Source organism: Phocoena phocoena, chromosome 10 (genome assembly GCF_963924675.1).
Source record: "Phocoena phocoena chromosome 10, mPhoPho1.1, whole genome shotgun sequence".
In the NCBI taxonomy this organism is placed as follows: Eukaryota; Metazoa; Chordata; class Mammalia; order Artiodactyla; family Phocoenidae; genus Phocoena; species Phocoena phocoena.
In genome coordinates, this window is record NC_089228.1 from 75,992,894 (window position 1) to 76,012,384 (window position 19,491).

The following is a 19,491-nucleotide window of genomic DNA, read 5'->3' on the forward strand; positions in this document are numbered from 1 at the left end:
TTTGATTTGGAATGTACGGTTGCTGTGGCTACAGTACATGGTTGACATTTTTTTTTAATTAATTAATTTATTTTGGCTGCGTTGGGTCTTTGTTGCTGTGTACGGGCTCTCTCTAGTTGTGGCGAGCAGGGGCTACTCTCCATTGCGGTGCACGGGCTTCTCATTGTCGTGGCTTCCCTTGTTGTGGAGCACGGGCTGTAGGCACACGGGCTTCAGTAGTTGCTCCGCGGCATTACATGGTTAACTTTGACAAGGATGCTATTTCAATCTTTGTATTTTTATGACATGTACACACACAAGCAAAATACACACATGCACATAATTCACAAACAATCTTCACCATCTGTTCATCAAGGTGAAGTGTCATCCGAAGCACAGACTAGCCGGTTGTAAAATTTCTTTCTAGAAGATTTCCAGGTGGTTGAAATAAACACAAATTAGACAGTAGAAAACTCTTAATGTATATTGGTCTAGGAACTTAGGAACTGAAAGAATTAATACATAGAGAGCTATACAACACACCCAGGGCCCCTAAATCCACAGTAACTACGACAATAATAATATACAATGCTGTAAGGTCATGAAAATCTATTCTATCATGCACAGGAAAGTACCTGGTTAAAGCTGTTCATATATGACAGTAGAGGGGGGTTCTGTAGTTCAGTGCAATATATCACATTTGGAAATGAATGGATGTAAAAATATATATATTTTGCTTTCAAAAAGTGGAAGCAAAACATAAGCCTTTTCTGCTAAACTATAAAAGTGGAATCAGCAGTTGGTCTGCCGTGATCTAATAAGGCATGGTCATCACACTTCCTCTGTCTACTCCTTCCACTTAGCTCCAACCTTAACATACAGTAGCACGTATGTATGTGTTTAGCATCAGAGGAATCATGTCTTCTTCCATGAATTTCTTGTAAATATTATCATCCACTTGAAAGCATCTTTGACATAATTTCCTCCCTAATTTTTTCATTGCTTTTGTTTTTTTTTTTGGTCCCTCTTAACTAAGGAAATACCAGGAAGATAGTGAAGTTTCTCCACGGCTAATTTTCCATTTCCATTTTGGAGTCATTTTTGAATTTTCGGTGTTACAGCACCTGAGAAGCAATTGTATTAGGTCATTAACATGGAAATCTTAGAATATGGTCCTTATGTTGTTCTCTATTTTTTTCTTTTCCTTCTAGTTTCCTCCATCTCTCCCTTCTTTCTTCCTTTCTTCTTGCCTTCCTTCCTTCCTAGAATTCACTGAAGTATTTCCTAGGTCCTAGCCTTTCACTTATTATTTTAATCAAAGCTTATCTTTGGGCCCAGGGTGTGAAAAGTAAAAATGTCTCTGAAATTCTATTTTACAATATAGACAGAGAAGTTGGCTTGAGTTTCACTTAAATACTATACACATTCGGTATCACACAAGGGGTGGGGGTAGGGCTGCAACATAAATGTAACAATTCCTTTTAGTCTGTATTTACAAAAGAAAGCCCCTTCCCTAATGAAAAAGTCTCTTCAGCATCTGTTCCCTGAAGCCTGCGGAGAAAACATTTTATCCATGGCTTGGAAAGGATCTCTTTTTCAGAGAACGTCCACTGTTCCCCAAGAGGTTCCATGGGCTGGATTCTCCTGTTCTTAGTTGAGCAATGAATAAGCACTGGATGTGTTTTCCAGGGATGAGCTGGTTATTTCCGGGGTGGAAACATTGTATGTTCCTGAAAAACAGAACAGCAGCTCAGCTGAAGGCCAAGTCTTCATGATTACTGGGGTGTGAACCTCTGCTAATGGACCAGGGGGCGCTCTACTCCAGGAGACAGGTAAGCTCAGGCCATGCCTGGATAGGAACACATGCCTGCCCTCCTCCCCAGACCCAGAAGTCCTGGAGAACAAACAAAGCTGTTCTCAAGCATGCGTGGCGGCCGACAAGACAAGCGCTAACTATTTCACATCATACCAGCAGCCAGATTTCTACAAAAGACAGGGAGATCGCGACAGGGGCAGCCCTCTGCATGCCACCACATGCACTGGCTTGGGGGCATCCGTGGGAGGGAATATCCCTGGTCCCTTTGGGTTGGTGTGACTTTGGGAAGCTCTTGGGAGGGGCCTGGGGACTGAGCTAGGGAAAGGGAAAGAAAAGAGAAAATCACAGGAGAAGAAAAGGCAGGACCGAAAAAGCAGCAGGAGTCAGAGAATGCCAACAAGAGTGCTGAGGGTGAGTGTAGCAGGGCGGGCGGCCCGCGAGCTACCGCACAGGCTCGTGTCAGCAGCGGGGTGGGGACTGAACACGGGGACAGTACGGGCTGTGTGTTGGGCAGGGGAAGCGACACAGTGCCCCACCCTACCATCAGATGGGCGGACTGCCACGGCTAACAAGGTTTCCATCATTGCCTGGGGGGCCCTTTGTCGCTGCTGACAACACAAACCAAAGTTACAGTGATTATGGAACCCTCAGATAGGCCAACCTGGATCTGCATTAATGACCCTGAAAGGCTAAGTGGCAATGGCCGGGGCTCTCAGGCCCCGGGACCTCGGGAACAGGACCCCAACTCTTGATCTGACTGGTTCAGAAACCATGAACACATTTTATTGACCTTACATATTGCATAATTCTGATTCTGTAGAATCGTTTCTTGGAGTGTTCACTGTTCTTGCTTTAATGCAAACGATAAACGTGATCCAGGGACAGTGCTGGCCAAAGGGAACCGTTCTAACATACCCTGGAGATTTGATCATTTCACAACAGGTCCAATCAGAAGTGAAGGTCCTCCAGTTTCATGAGTAACGCATCAAAATGAAGCTCAAAACACCAAGTTCTCCGGAGTTTCAATAATTAATAGGCATTCTCAAAATTTGCTTTATATGAAAAGCCTGAGTCAGGAAGGCTTTTGATACATTTGATACATTTATTCATTTGTGAGGTTTGTTCAGTTTTGAGGAGCCGAAAGGAAGTCTGGTGCCTATTTTCCTAAGGGGAGGAGGTGGTGGTGACATGGGACAGGAGTTTCAGCTTGCCAGGATAGCTGAGACCCACTGCCCAAAGTCATTAACATTCTTTATCTTATGTCTACAAGGAGGAAATGTTCACGGTGCCATGCCCCTAATAGAACAGCTAACTTGGATGATCCCTCATATGTATGCACAGTTTTATAAATGTCGATGTGTAAAAGAAGCACAGTCCAAAAAAAGAAAAGGGAAAAAAAAAGGGAAATGAAATTCACAGCATGGGATCCTATGGTAGGATTCTCTAAATATATTCTTTGCTGCCCTGTAACCCATAAACATGACCTACCTATTATATAACAGGAATAGAAGAGAACTCTGTGTTTGACCAGGCCAGCAATTTACGGTTCCCAGTTTTATGGTGGGTACAGTTTTTATGGAGAGCTCTCCACAGGTTGAAGGCCACTGCCCTCTGTACCAACCCCTTGGGTGTTTGGGAAAATATAAGCAAGTACTTAACCTCTGCCCCAAATAAGGCCATTATGGGTCAATGCCATGAAGTGGGCAGTGGGACAGTAGGGGTGTGAGATTCCCCCCAGGGCAAATATGTTTAGGTCAAGCCAGGAAACATCTAGACGTCAGCACATACCTGTTTTACCAAACAAATTGTTAAATCTTCTTGATATTGGAGAACTCATAGAAAATACTGGAGTGGATGAACCTAGGGATGTTGACTAGAAAAGAAAAAAAGAATTACACAGCAAACGCGTTAGACCAAGGCCCAGTTTTGAGCTGTAGGATGATTCGTTTGCTGCCTGCCGGTGGTCACTGACGGCACCTTTCATTTCACTTTAAGGAGAGAGCCTGGATGAGCATGAATTTCTATTTCAGACAAATTAAGCAGGGAAGCCACCTTCTGAAACACTGTAACGTCACCACCAGTAGGAGGGAAATAGCTTCCAAATACATTTTTTACTGTTTGATAGGGTTTATTATCTTCTGACATAGGAAAGCAAATATATTTAAGGGCAATAGTTACCTTCCAAGATGAACTACAGAAAACTCTATTCACTATCCTTCAAATTTTGTTCTTTATGGCCTTGAGTTTCCCCAGAAGGGTGCTTCTCATTGAAATTTGGTTTTAACCTCCAGTTGATATTATCTGTGCTATTTGTAACCTCTATTTAAAGATGTGGGGACAGCATCTTAACGCTAGTTCTGTGCCATGACTATGTTTAATAGGCAGAATCAGGTAAGAAGAAAACACAGTGGAATAATCTATGTTATAATTGGTAGTGGAGAGAGAGGGGTTTGTGTAAGTCTCTACAAACGAAGTATTTACCTTTGAGTGCTGTGAAGACCATCTCGACAGTGAAAACTTATTCAGCAAGGCTTCCTGTACCTGCACCATTTAAAAGAAGCCGTTGTCAACTCAACACGTCACTGCGATTTAGACTTTTCTAGAATCATGACTGCCACTGTTCTTACCTTCTGATCCCAGAGGCATCCAAAGAGTAAAATGAATAATCCCTGAAAAAAGAATTGGGAAGAAGTGCATTTTAATCATATTTATTAAACTAATCATATTCTAGTCTAGCAAACTAGGAAGCATTGTTCACCTGCCATAGAATTTGTACTACCTCTTTCCACATCTGCACTTATGGTCCAGTAGATGACCAGTAGGTCCACACCAAGGGACCTCTGATGTTATAATGTCATAAGGGTATTTTCAATTTCCCTATTTCCACCCAATTGTGCACTGGAGATCCTGTTGGTTATGTTATTAAACATACCACTCATGTCTACAGTAGCCCTCTTGTGATGAGAACATAGGGCATGAGGTGGAATAATCAGTCCCTTCTAGTCAAGGCATATTATAAACATCATTAGACATGAGCCTTAGAGTTTGGAGCCATGGGCCCAGTAGCAGAAGTTAGAATTTGCATGGTCTTGGCATTAGCATCTAAGGCAATGTCTCGGCATCACCTCCAGATGCCCTGGATCCTCACCAGCTCATGGACCTAGGCCTACCACTGATCTACTGGTTGAATCAGAATTAAGCATCCCCCTTCCTTGTGCTCCAAAGGCTTGTCGTCTGTACCTCTGCTAAAGCCCACCTAACAATGTGGCTTGTATTATAGTTACGTGCTGCTGGAGAGCAAAGAGAATGTCTTTTTCATTTTCACATAATGGAGCAAAATGTCTACCTTCCACAGAGCATTCATTCTTTCATCCTTCAGAAAAATGTTTCCTGAGAACCCACTAGGTGGTACAGAGCCTTCATTTCATTTGCCAAATGGTTACTGAGCACCTAGTCTGTGCCAAGGGCTTTGCAGGCACTAGGAATGTACTGATAAATAAGACAGATGCTGCCCCTGACCTCACCAAGGCAGAGCTCATTTAATGCTAGTGGAAATTAACTGGAGAGATTGTTTGGTTTAATGGTGGTATTTTCATTTAGGAGATAATAAACGGCATCAAGATAGTGTTAGATAAATAGCAAAATCCAGTGTAGGGAAGGGACTTTCCTCCTATTTGTATTATCAGGGCGCTTAGAAGAGAGGTGCATAGGCAACTAAACTATAATGCAGGTGATAAGAGGCGTGCGGTTCCATGGAAGCAGAGGAATGCACCCTCTCTATTTCACTGACTTCTTGTCATTACCGTTCTTTAGGGCTAGGGCCTCCTATGAACAAAAGTCCTTCCCCGTTCCTACCCCTGTTTGTGTTTCTATCATTATAGCTCCCTCCTGAGAGCGCTGCCCTGCAGAACGTACCTGGAAGGCATTGAGGAGGGTAAATACAATATGGAAGACAGCATTGCTCCCCTGGAACACAGTGGCGAGACCGAAACCCCAGGTGAGCCCCAAGAGCGGTGTGAGGACCCCAAGGCTCTTGGTGATCTGGAACAGGCTGCTTTTTTCCTGCCTGCTCGGCTTGTCCCCGATGGAAGGTCTCAGGATCTTGGTGATGACCACGACCGTGATGGTCACATTGACCACCACAATGATCAGTGCTGGGATAACGAAGGCCAGCAGGGCCTTGGTATCCTCCCAGTTGAGCCAACAGGCATTTTTCCTCGTGTACACCTCCCGGGGCTGGGTGGCCCCCACCGTGATGACGGAGATGACCAGAGGGCAACCGTAGCCGAGAGAAAACGCAATGGCCTTCTGAATGGACTTGCTCGTGTCATGCAGGATGAAAACCAACCGGTAGAAGAGCATGAGGCCCAGAGTCAGCATCCAGAAGAAGACGCTGAGGTAGGAGAAGTGGACGAAGAAGGTGGCAGCCACACAGGCCGTCTGGTTGAGCGGGTAGCGGTAGTTGTGGACGGCGGCGGCCACGATGAACCAGACGTCGGCGACCAGAAGGGAGGCCGCGATGTTCACGATGCAGATGTGGCGCATGGAGGAAGTCCGGTTCTTGGTGACCGATTTCCACACCACAGCTTCCACAGCGAGGCAGGCCGCCAAGCTCAAGATGGAAAAGCACAGCCCGATGTAGGAAATGATATCCAGCAGGATTTTCAGGAGAGAATCAGGGTCCGGGGAATCAGGGGACATGAGGATGGAGAAGGATGTGAGGTGGTCACAGCTGCAGGACACACTGTCCTCGGTGACTTCTTTAACATAACACCCACTGCTGTCCCACCCCCCCGTGTGGTTGGCGAGGTTGAAGTTCCAGAAGACACACCTCGGTACCCCGCCCGAAGGGTTGTTGTTTTTGAAAGTCATCGAAATCCTGAATGGCGTGGTTAGATTGTGGCTGACAGTGGTTGTCATCACTAAGCTGTTTGCAAAAGTCTTTCCTGGAACATCCTGGGCGAGGATGGTTTTGAGAGTTGGGAAAGCCACGGTGACGATAAATGAATCTGGTTGCAGGTGTTCCAGTTGGCATTCATTAATGGTCACATTGCCCCAGAGCTCAGAGTCTAAGAAAACAAAGCTCTGTGTGTAGGATTTGGGGTGGCCAGATTTTATGACCATGCTCTTCATCTGAACGTTAGGTTGGGAGATGGTGCTATCTTCTGACCGCAAGGCTCGGGAAAATCTTTCCAATGAATCCAGTAACTGTGAGCTCTGATTGGTCTTTTGCTGTTGTGACATCATCCAGGTATTCAAAATGGGTTTGCCGAGGATGACGCTGACCGTGGAGAGGACGTGCTGTAATTGACAAGGCATGGGATCAAACCAACCAAATGTTTTCAATCGTAAGAGAGAAGAAGAGAACATCTCCCTGGAAACTCATTAAGTGGGTACAGGGAAGAAGAAAATAGAAGAGAAACGTGCAGCCATCACAGGCTGTGAGGACTCTGATCCACCTTCTCATGGAGGGAATTAGCAGGGGATGGGTCCTCACGACTGCGAGACTTACTCAACATTTAGCAGTCGTGATGGTGAGAACTGCCCCCACCTCTCACTAAGGTCGACTCAGCAGGCTGACAGAGATATTTATTAATTGTTTTATTTTATTTTAAATCTCAAGCCTGTAAAGGCTTTTGGGTGGGTGGTATCTCACCAGCAAGAGTGCGGTAGTCTCAGAAGACCCTCTCAAAGGCTAAGCATCATGGGAGTGTCGTTAAAGGCATCTTTCTGTTTAGCTCAATATTTTGATTCTCTCTCCCATAAACTTGGAATTGTCATTTGTGGCTTCTCTCCATGGAGGGAAGTGGCTTTTTCTCTCTGCCCTTCTTTGCCTTGTTCTGCTCTCTGAAATGATGAACCCTGCCGTGAGTTGAATGGTGGCCCTTATTTGGAGAAAACCTTATTTGGAGAAAGCATCTTTGTAGATGTAATTAAGGATCTTGAGAGAAAAATCAACCTGGATTACCTAAATGGGCCCTAAATCCAAGTACCCTCATAAGAGACAGAAGAGGAGAAGGTAAATGGAGAAGAAGAGAAGGTCATGTGAAGACAAAGCCAGAGGTTAGAATGAAGCAATTTGTTACAGCAGCCCTAGGAAATCTGTATAAGTTCCTTAGACTCCTGGTACCCAAGCTGCTTGCCAGTTATCTCTGGTTGGCTTTGGCCAATGAGAAGCATCGGCGGGAGATGAGAGGGTGAGAGAAGAAAGAAGCTGAGATATATTTTTCCTGCTACCCGCTGCACCTTCATTTCACTCTCAGCACACCTTTGGTGATAGTTACATACTTCCGATACTGTAGTTCCTGCTCAGTGATCCCTCCTCCAAGGCTATGGGTGCACTATTTCCTCTCCTTCCCACATTAATCCTCGGGGTAGTAAGGGCTTCTAAATGTAGCTGGTCTCTGGGTGCCTTACACCTTTTTTTTTTTTAATTCCTGGTTTTACCTCTGTAAGTATCCCTTCATTAAAGTCTCTTCATGTGAATTCTGGTGGGTGAATTCTCTTTCCCCTCAGAACGCGGATTGCTTCAAAGATCATGTTTTGTGAGAGACCATTGAGAATCCCACCTTGTACATATTCTGAAAACCTTTCACTCCTAGTTTTCTTAGAAAGCAGGTAAGAATTCATTCTCTTTTAATGAAGAAACTAAAACAGACCTTCTCTAAAGAAATCTTAAGATCCCAAAATGTACACTGAATATATTCACTGATATGCTAAAAGCCAGAGCTGGCAAAGCGTTGTTCAGGAAAAGACAAGAGAAGTTGCAATGGAGAGAAGTTATGTTTCTTGACCCCAAGTCCTGAGGGATGAAAAGACAAGACCCCAAACTCCTGCAAGGCTTAAGCAAACTCACCATCATCATTTCTGAGTTCACTTGGGTTGGAACTGTTGAGAGCAAATCAAGGATGTTAATAATGGCTCCCAGGCTCCCGGGAAATGAGTTGACTTCAAGTTTCACCTGGTTTGTGCTAATGGAAAGATTCTTTAGGTATGAAGGGAGCTTCTCATCCTGAGAGGGGCTCTTCATCAAAGCCTAGTAAAACAAAAGCCGACACAGGAAAAAAACAAAAACCTTGCCCATCAGTCATCAAATACTGCTGATACATCCATGACAAAAATCTCTCACATCTGAGTTTCCTTTTTGATTCCTCCATTCTCATAAGTATATCCCATAAGGTAATGTACTTATCTCTTAAACTGTGCTTGCTCTTCAGAATGGAATATTACATGAAGGGGAACAATAGAGCATATGTCAACCTGATGACTAGTTGAAAAGAAAAAGGAAGGGAAGTAGATATGACTGCTAGAGAACTAGATTAAAGTTGCATGAAATTGTCACTTGATTGTCTGTCTGAAAGCACATTTGCCACTCTGAGGTTTCTATCCCAAATTTCCTGGGACAGTTCTGGTTTATATCTGATGTCCCAGTGTAATTATAAATAGTGTCCTCTTTTATGTTCAAAAATGATACAAATGAACTTATATACAAAACAGAAATAGACCCATATACACAGAAATCAAACTTAATGTTACCAAAGGGGAAACAGGGGGAGGGAAAATTAGGACCAACAAGGGCCTACTGTATAGCACAGGGAACTATACTCAATATTTTGTAATAACCTATAAGGGAAAAGAATCTGAAATATTCTTTTTTAGATTCTTTTCCCTAACACAACATTGTAAATTAACTCTACTTTAATAAAACAAACACACACATGCACAAACAAAAAAAAAACAAAAAGCAAAAAGTATCCTGGTTTAGATGATAAATTATATGGTCACCTTATCTATAATAATCACATTTGTGTTTTCTAACTATCTGACTCCTCACTATAATTAAAGAATGAATTAAAAGTTGGTCTTCTCCATAAAGAACTTTGATGAGTGTTTTAACCCAGGGGAGTTTCTTCCTCTGAATGCAGAAGTATTTGTTTTACTTAACGGAATTTACATTTGTGACATCTCTACCAATGTCATCCTGTGTTTTAATTTGTCTCTCTCCCATTAAATGACAAGCTCCTTAACGATGGGAACCATGTGTTGCATTTCTTTATATCCTTCTCATATCCCATAACCCCTAACACAGTCATTTAACTTCGTATGTAGTAGGTATTCAATAACATATGTTGAATGGATAAATTAGATGGAGCATGATAGGTCAGCATGCCCCCTTTCCATTGAAAGGGTATGTAGTGTCTAGAATTGGGACCAGGGCCCAATGTTGAGTTCAAATTATAATTTCTATCTTCCTCAGCTGGGATAGTTTATATTCCCGATGCTTTACCCATCAAGGTCTAACTCAGATGCCAAGTTTTTCAAGCAGAACTTCCTGACTATCCTAGCCCCAATTAATACATATATAACATCTATATTCCATATCCAATCAGAGGTCAAGTTTTGATTTGGCCTCTTTACCCTGATAGCACCTATAATAATGCTTTATACTTAGTCGGTATTTTAAGGAATTTGATGTGAGACAAGAGATAATTAGATAAAATGCAAACCAGTATCACGCTTTTTTCTCTGTCCTTCTTCCCAGGATTCAAGGATTTGGAGCTAACCAGATGTTAGCTCCAAATATAGCTCACGGTCTGAAGATGTTACCATGAGCTATAACCCCACTAATTGCCTCATTTATTGTAACTCATGGAATTTTAGGCACCTCGAACTTTCCGCAACTTAAGTATGAGAGGTAATTTATATTTATTTTGATGAAGTGAAACATGTTTTTCCTACCACATGGCAGTAACCTCTATTCTAGGTAAGAGAGGTCAGCTAGGCCCTTCTATAACCATAGGTTACCTCTAAGGATTGAGGAAATCTCAGACTTGTAAAAGCGTAAAGCCCAACTATTTTTTTTGACTGACGAACCTTACTTTTTGTGTTGCTCCCCTCTCTGAAAAGATTAGCGCTATTAGCTTGATATAAAAATTCTTCAAAGGAGAGCAGTTAGAGGGGATAACACGACTTCCATCTTGGAGGTAATGGAAACAAGGTATTAAGAAGTCAAGGTGGCACTGCACAGCTGGTCCTAGGGCAGAACACGTATTTCGCTGCCTCCATATTTGGATTCAAGCAAAATATTCAGCATTTCTAGGGTTGCATCTTCTTTGGGATTAAATAAGTATAGCTTTGAGAGCAACAGCAAGGAGCTCAAAGCCCGTTTTCCTAAGTGCTGAGAAATAGGATCAGCTAGACACATCTCCCCCCCAAGAGTTCAGAGTCAAGTGTTTAAGAATCACCTCAGGGGGCTTCCCTGGTGGCGCAGTGGTTGAGAGTCTGCCTGCTAATGCAGGGGACACGGGTTCGAGCCCTGGTCTGGGAGGATCCCACATGCCGCGGAGCGGCTGGGCCCGTGAGCCATGGCCGCTGAGCCTGCGCGTCTGGAGCCTGTGCTCCGCAACGAGAGAGGCCGTGACAGTGAGAGGCCCCCGCCTGCCGCAACTAGAGAAAGCCCTCGCACAGAAACGAAGACCCAACACAGCAAAAATAAATAAAATAAATTAATAAACTCCTACCCCCAACATCTTCTAAAAAAAAAAAAAGAATCACCTCAGCCAGCTGGAGCAGAGTATTTATGGGGCCAGAGATGCAGTTGTTTTTCTTGACCTTCCACTGGGAGCCCACACATCTGTAAGTTATGATCCCGCCAATGGAACTCCCAGGGATTCTGGGAACATTAGAGAACTGGCAAAGCTTCTGGATGACTTTTCCGGGTTCCCCAACACCTATGATAGGATCTTGGCATGTGACGTTCTCCCCTGCATTGGAAAAATGGACATAAGAAGGACAATTGAAGAGAGGAGAAAAGATAGTGGAAATAGGGTCAGGCTCAGGTAGAGCTTTGATCTTTGAACTCATCTTCTTTTTTCCTTTCAGTGACCTTTTCGGAGTTGCCCAATTTCTTTATTTTGCCCCTGATTTTCTAAAGCCCCTAGGGCTTTCCATGCAAATCCGATTCTAATCTGCGCTGGCATTTTCTAACAGAATTTATTTCCTCAGTGCCCCATTCCCACCTCTGACCTCCAGGAATCTTCTCTCTGATGCCTGTAAAACCTAAGCCATGGAAAATAATGAGAGCTTGACGTGTACTTATCCAGATGAAAGACGGGCAGGTTAACAAGGGTCTTAGGGAAATCATGACTTAATCCAAGGGGTTCTCAGCTCTGGTGTATTAGAATCTTCCGAGGAGCTTGGAAAATACCAATGTCCAGGCTCACTCCAGCCCAAGGAGATCAAAACCTCTTGGGCTGGAATTCAGGCATCAGCAGTTTTTTTAAGCTTCCCCGGTGATTCTAGGGTACAGCCAAGTTTGAGAAGCACCACCTTAATCCAAGGATATAATTAGTAGTAGGAATCCCAGGCACCCATGACCTGAATATTCTGGGCAATATTCCTAAGCATTTATTCCTTCTGGTTTCCCGCAAGGATGACTTTTCTTTACCTCGACTCAAGACAGACTTGAATGGGAAAGTGGCATTTATGGTAGAATCTCTAGTCTCCAAGGGACCCTGACTCTCTGACGAGCAGACCCCCGCTCTCATCATCTTTTACACTTAGCATGAATTGAGTTCTTAGCCATTGTGTAAAATCTTAGAATACCTAAGTAATGTTCTATTAAGAAAAAGAAGAGGAATCAGACTTGGTATGAAGAGGAATCAGACTGCCCCCTGGAAGAGGTGTGCTTGGTGGGGTCCAGAGGACGGTGACTCAGAGAGGCAGGGAGCTCTAAGTTTCTTCCTACTTTGTTGTCTAGGACTCAGATACCAACAGATGTTGAGAAGGATCTCAAATCCCTCAGTAAACTCAAACAAGCTTGGTAATGGAGCCATGGATCCTACAGACATCGCGGGTTCTATTAGAGAGAAGATTTCTGCGGGGAGGGGATTGCTTATGATGCAAGCCCAGGAGCATCCTTTATCCACTTGCCCCTCGGTTGCTACTGAGGAGAGCTCTTCGGTATGGGTTATTACAGAGATGGCTCCACAAATCACGACCTTTGACCTTGAAAATAGTATTTAGGGGGATATTGGCTCAGTGATGACAAAGGATGGGAAAGACAGTTTCTGATTCTTTTTACGTAGCCCTTTTTACATAGTTTCTGATTCTTTTTACGTACGGAAATATGGCTTCATCTGCAAGGCTTTCTTGATCAATTTCTCCCCACCTAATCACTAGCATAGTTAAACCAGGCAGCCCCTTCTAACCACCCACAACTGTCTCTAGTTTAGAATCTACCACATTATATGTGATAACATTTTAAAAGCACATTTATCTCTCCCCTAGGCTTGAGGCCAAGAAACATAGCTTATTTCTTTTCAAAGCCCCATGCTTAGCTCAAGGCTTGCTACATGAAAGTGATTAACATGTATTTATTGATGGATGAATGAGGGAGTGAATGAATACATGAATCCCTGCTCATGACTATAACATTTTAAAATAATTTAAAATGCTCTCACCAGGAACCAGATTAAACTTCATAGATGGGCTCCGGACTGAATTATTAGCGGTATTGGTAATGTGACAAAACACATCCATATTTTCTGGACAGGAAACTGAGTTTGCCATGAAATGGTGTTTGTAGCACACTTGCTTTCCGTTAACTTCTTTTGCTAAGGTACAATGAAAGAATGAAGTCACAGCATTAGTATTCAAAGCACACATTTTGTTAAAATCATCCAATGTGGATAAACTTGTCCAAACTTTTCCCAAGAATGTGCCACATTCACTTTAATGTGGTTTTCAAAATGCCTCTAGCCTAGAAGTAGCAGTGAATGCACGCGTGTTGAACACAGAATGTTAAAACGCTTAAATAGGTCGGTACCCAAATTGATTTCATATCCCCCCTACCATGCAGCCTTCTCTAAATTGTCCGGTCTTTATGGGATCCCCATTTTTCTGAACTTCCATTGTTCTTTCTATCTGTAGTGCTCATTTTGTATAGTTAATGCTCTATGTATTTTCTTTTACGACATATGCCCTTCTAGATATCGATATATATGCCCCACTTCTTTTGTCTTCTTTTCATTGCCTACTGTTATGTTTTGTATTAAGCACAGGTCCCAAAGAACAGTTCTTGAAAGTATGAATGAGCTTATAAATCCCTCATGAAGGTGTCCATGCATTACGATTTGTGGTTGTGAGTTCATATTTGGTTGACCTTAATCTACAGGAATCCTGAGGGATCTGGATGGAGGGTACCTTCTACCAGAGAGGATTTAAATTTTTTGGCCAGGTACCACTGAGTGCTACCAACGGACTACTTTAAGTTAATTACTCCTCAGCTTGGAGTTATTGGACCACATAGGTTGTATAAATTCAAGCCCCAAATCTGAATGAAGGCAGGACAGTTATACTTCTCAGGGGAAATTCTTGCCCACCCAGCGCTGAGGCTCTTAACTCTGGCAGATGAATTTTGTTTTTCTAGCTGCTTCTTTTACTGAGCATATCATTGTCTGAGGGTCCTGACATTGTGTTGATGGGGTAGGTTGCCTTAGTTACTGCATGGGGAGCAAGGCCTTTTCTTTCATACACTTCAGAGCCTTCAAATTCAAATTCAAGATTCTGGGGTTTCTGGGCTTCCCTGGTGGCACAGTGGTTGAGAATCTGCCTGCCAATGCAGGGGACACGGGTTCGAACCCTGGTCTGGGAAGATCCCACATGCCGCAGAGCAGCTAGGCCCGTGAGCCACAACTACTGAGCCTGCGCGTCTGGAGCCTGTGCTCCACAACAAGAGAGGCCGCGATAGTGAGAGGCCCGCACACCGCGATGAAGAGTGGCCCCCTCTTGCCACAACTAGAGAAAGCCCTCGCACAGAAACGAAGACCCAACACAGTCAAAAATAATAAATAAATAAATTAAAAAGAAAAAAAGATTCTGAGGTTTCTGATATTGGCAGATGCCCTCAGGGAAACCCCAGCATTAGCTAAAGCATTACTTCTATTTTTCTTTTCTTCTATGTTTTTGACCCTTGGTTATTTCTCTTACTCTCTTGCCTGCTCAACTATGCATTTAAAAGGATTTTTGCCATACTTTTTTTTTTTTTTTTTTTGCTGTACGCGGGCCTCTCACTGTTGTGGCCTCTCCCGTTGTGGAGCACAGGCTCCGGATGCGCAGGCTCAGTAGTTGTGGCTCACAGGCCCAGCCGCTCTGCGGCATGTGGGATCTTCCTGGACCGGGGCACGAACCGGTGTCCCCTGCATCGGCAGGTGGACTCTCAACCACTGCGCCACCAGGGAAGCCCCTGCCATACTTTTATTGCGTGCTGATTCATAGCATAGAGGGAGGGGTGATCAGAATATCGAGTCTACTGAGCACGTAGAAGGCTTGTGACGGTAACTTAACACTACCTTCAACAGCTGTCACTAAAAACAGTGGGCTCCACCCTCACAGACTCTCAAGATGTTGTCACAAACCAATGAGCCACTGGTCACATAGCAAAATAGAAGGCAATAAAGCCTCATGGGCTTCCCTCTGTTACATTATGTCCCTGAAGCAATCCCTCTCTGTCTCTTTACCCCTATTTTAAGAGTAAAGTTTTAGACTCGCCATATATGGAATCATGTGTCCTTACAATTCAGCAGTGGGCATCTTACCAGCCGGAAAGGACGAGGAACCAGCTTGGAAAATGACCTTGTAGTCTCTGTCCTCCTCAATGCAGCACTTGATGTGACGGGAGCTTGTGCATGGAATGGCAGCTTCCAAAGGATCAACCATGATATTGGGCTGTAGGGGCAGCGGGTGGACGGTGACATCTTTGGCCATGACGCTGTATGAATTCTTGTATCGAAATATGCAGTGATAGGTTCCTGAGTGGAAGGAAGCCAAGATGAGATGGAACGAAGTCATCGCTCCAAACAGACATTTGCTGAGAAAGTTGAGAAGAGGCTTGGTTTTCCTTGTCAAGCTGGGGCACGGGCACAGTACCCGCTCCTGGGCCCTGGACTAGAAAATGCTCCATAGGTTCCCCTCCTGGGTTTGCTATGCATTTGAAGGACTAGCTCATCGCCACCTAAATGTTCACTTACTTTCGAATAAAATCAAGTGGCTATCCAGAGTCACATAGCCTGCTGGGGGTGGAATTGAGTTTCAAATCTGGTTCACAAAACCTACTCCAAGGCTCGCTCCTTAGTTGGGGTTGCAGCGGGGGCGGAATGCGAATTTTAGTGTGTGCTGGGATGGGGAGTTCTTTGAAGAAAGTTGCCAGTGAGAGGGAAATAGAGCACTGTGGTCTTGCGAGGCCCCCTTTCCCCATCTTTAAGGGAGTTAGGTGCCTCTGGTCTGGGACCTCGTGGCACCACTAAGGAATGTGGGGAGGAGGTGGGGAGGGAGGGAGAGAGGTTGACTGTGAGTTCTTGGGAGAGCTTGGTCTGTGGACTCTGAGATTAGATGTCTGACTCTTATCTAGAAAAGTCTAAAGAGGAGAGCGGGCCGACTTTGCAGGAGTGAAAAGAGAAGGCTGCAGCAGGAGTTCCCTGCACGCCCAGTGCTTGGTGAAGCAGAGCGGACTGTGGACAGGACTTGGGTTGAGCTTCATGAAAGGAACTTTTCCTACGGGACTTCACACCAGAGCCCGTCAGAGGATGAACCACCTTTGGATCAGCTGTTGTCGGGACAGTGGAAGATGATAACAGCATCTACAGTTAAGTAGGACCTTTCAGTGTCCCTGACATTCCTTCTCTTTGCCCCGACTGTAGCTGCTAGCCAGAGGGAAAAACACGTAGAACGAGAACAGAGAGGGAACGCTTTCTGATTCCCATTGGGAGGGAGGGGACATTTACATTGAATATAAAAGAAAAGTGTAGTTGATTTAGATGAGAATGGATGATTTTTAGCACCTGAGTCTGGGACTGTTTAATAGTTCAGTGTGACCAGAACAGTCACAGCTCTTCCTAAGTTATTGCCTGAGAGTAGGAAAGGGCAGCTGGGCAGAGCAACTCTCCTGCGTGAGTTCAGCACAGGAGAAAAAGACTCCCATTTCCTGATTGTACCTAGCAAGTCCAGCCAGATAATAAGTAGTTATTTCTACAATGTTGCCTGGGCCTTATATGAAAAAGTAAAGAACTCACAGGATCTGGACTGATTATGCTTATAATGAATGAAAAGCTTTAGAATAGAGTAGTGAAGAGTTGGCCTCTGTAGCAACACAGTCTCTGTTTCCCTTTGACTTTGCTGTCTACTAGACGTATAACCTCAGGTAGTTTCCTTAACCTCACTGGGCCTCAGTTTCCTCATCTGTGAAATGGAGATAATAACAGCACTCTCGATTCCTGGAGTGGAGCAAACAAAGAAGCAGCGAAGCAAAGCCCTTGTCCTATTCCTGTGTTCTCCTGGGACAGCGAAAAGAATGACAAGGACTCCTGGAGTCAGCTTCGCACCGAGGCTTCTCAGGGCCAGTGGGTCATTGCCCACAACTCTATAGAGTTCCTTTCCGAGATGTAACCGATGACCGGAATCCGGGCTTAGGACAGCTCCCTAACAGCCCTTGGGCTCAGTGCCCGGATAGGACCGCACAGTTAAATCTGCAGCCTGGTTTGCTCTCTACCCAGGACTCTGAAGGTAAACAAGTTATCAGGAACCAAGTCTAAACGTCTTTGTGAGCGTTTGGTTCCGGAAGCATCTTGAAATGACATATAACGAAGTATCTTCAGGAGGTGAGTATATTGGAGTAGGGGAATGTAAGACCTCTGCTTTAGAAGGTCATTCAGGAGAATGGTCTTGAGGGGGAGGGAGGCATGGATGATACTGTTACTATCGAGCATTTCCTCTGTGTAAATAAAGCGGGTGGTGCCGCTTGTTTAGACAGTGTGATTGGCATCGTGCCCCTCCCTGAGGAGCAGGTGGCCGGTATATTCCCTGCATGTGTCTACGGTGAACACGGAGGAGGCAGGGCAGGTGCTCATCTCCCCACTGAAGAGCCTGCTACTCAGCCTGCAGAGAGCCACCTCTCCGCCCTTTCAGATGCCTGACTGGGATACTGCTTCTTATGGATGTGTGGTCTTTTCATCTCTGGCTGTAATCTTACCCGTGCGACCTAAGCGGTGACCATTATTCTTGAGACTTTTTTGAGTGATAAGGCAAATCTCCCAGACCCAGGTGTACAGGGGCAGGGAGGATGGAGAGAGAGGTAGAATGATTAGGTAGTTTTGTTATTTTATTTCTGTGGTAACTTTACAGCTTTTTAAAGTTATATACTATATGTTTAAACATCTCCCTAAAGAAGGCTGACCTATATGACGATCTAAATGGGACTATATCGTTCTGCTACTACAAGGTGGGAGAGAATTCCCTTTGTAAAACTATGAATCCAAATAAATGACTGTTTACAAAAAAATAAATAAATAATAGCACTCTCCTCTAGGTTTATTGTTTTAAATTAATTCATACACTTAAATGCGTAAAACAATATCTATCACGTAGCAACAGCTCAAGAAATGTCAGCTATTATTGAAGCAATTCTATCAAATTCCCTTTTCTTTCAAAAATTTGCATTTCCTCCCAACCTAAACAATGTCTAGGGATAAGTAGAAAACAAAAACGTGTTTTTTACCCCCTTGGAACTAGGCATATAAAATCTTTAGGCAGAATTTTTATACCTCAGTTGGGTGAAACACAAGAGTCTGGTAAAAATACTTTAAGAAAACAATCCTCCTAAGAGTTTGGAATTAACATGTACAAATCACTAATACAGTAAGTTCCCTACATACGAACCTTTAAGCTGTGAACTTTCAAAGATGCGAACTTGTCCCTGGATGCCAGCTGTTGTGCTGTACTACTGTACTTTTCAAGGTACTGTACCGTAAGATGAAAAATGTTTTCTTTATTTTTTGTGTTTTTTATGTATTTTTTTGTGTGAAAAGTATTATAAACCTATTACAGTACCGTACTATATAACTGATTGTGTTAGTTGGGTACCTAGGCTTCCCTTTGTTGGACTTACGAACAAATGGGACTTATGAACGTGCTCTCGGAACGGAACTCGGTCATGTGTAGGGGACTTATTGCATATAAAATAGATGAACAGCAAGGACCTACTGTATAGCATGGGTACTATACTCAATATCTTGTATAACGTATAATGGAAAAGAATCTAAAAAAGTATATGTGTATGTGTGTGTGTGTGTATAAAACTGAATCACTTTGCTGTACACTTGAAACTAACACATTGTAGATTAACTGTGCTTCAATAAAAAAAAGTCCTCTTAACTTAATGGCAAAGCACAGACTCTAGAATCAAAGAGACTAGTTCTAATCCTGGCTCTACAGCTTAAATTGTGGAAACCTAGGCTCACTTTGCACATCTGTAAAATGGGAATAGTGACATCTTCCCCCGGAAGGCTGTTGCATTTAGTGTGAGTACATACGTCATACAGAGTGGCTGGCACAGGCATGGCCCAGGGCAGGCCTTCCGTGGATGGCAATGATTACAATGTGTTTCCAGGGGTCCAGGTATCAGGGTCCAGTGTATCTGGGCTTTCACTCACCGTTCCACTCCCTGGTCGAGGTCTTGACTGTCAGCACCGACTCTGCTCCATTAGGATACCTCCTCGTGGTATAAAACCTTTTGTATATTTTAATTCCAGCAGAAGTGTTCCAGTACACCTCATCATAGTTACTCATATCACTGATGCACTTTATAGAAAAGCTTTGTCCCTCAGAAACAGAAATTGGGTCCGGGGTTATTTGTAGGTTGG

At 43.8% G+C, this 19,491-nt stretch overlaps 1 protein-coding gene across 1 annotated transcript in view; it reads right to left on the reverse strand.

Moving 5' to 3' along the window:
* Nucleotides 1-440: 440 nt before the first annotated feature.
* Nucleotides 441-19,491, reverse strand: part of ADGRF5 (adhesion G protein-coupled receptor F5) — a 74,450-nt gene continuing 55,399 nt past the window's right edge. Inside the window, exons 12-21 of the mRNA XM_065884910.1 lie at nucleotides 19,282-19,491; nucleotides 15,394-15,606; nucleotides 13,258-13,410; nucleotides 11,351-11,559; nucleotides 8,652-8,831; nucleotides 5,711-7,096; nucleotides 4,423-4,464; nucleotides 4,277-4,336; nucleotides 3,584-3,668; nucleotides 441-1,709 (exon numbers count right to left, since the gene is read on the reverse strand). Of these exons, the coding sequence (XP_065740982.1) occupies nucleotides 1,630-1,709; nucleotides 3,584-3,668; nucleotides 4,277-4,336; nucleotides 4,423-4,464; nucleotides 5,711-7,096; nucleotides 8,652-8,831; nucleotides 11,351-11,559; nucleotides 13,258-13,410; nucleotides 15,394-15,606; nucleotides 19,282-19,491 (2,618 nt within the window). The 3' untranslated portion in view covers nucleotides 441-1,629. The remainder of the gene's footprint in view (nucleotides 1,710-3,583; nucleotides 3,669-4,276; nucleotides 4,337-4,422; nucleotides 4,465-5,710; nucleotides 7,097-8,651; nucleotides 8,832-11,350; nucleotides 11,560-13,257; nucleotides 13,411-15,393; nucleotides 15,607-19,281) is intronic.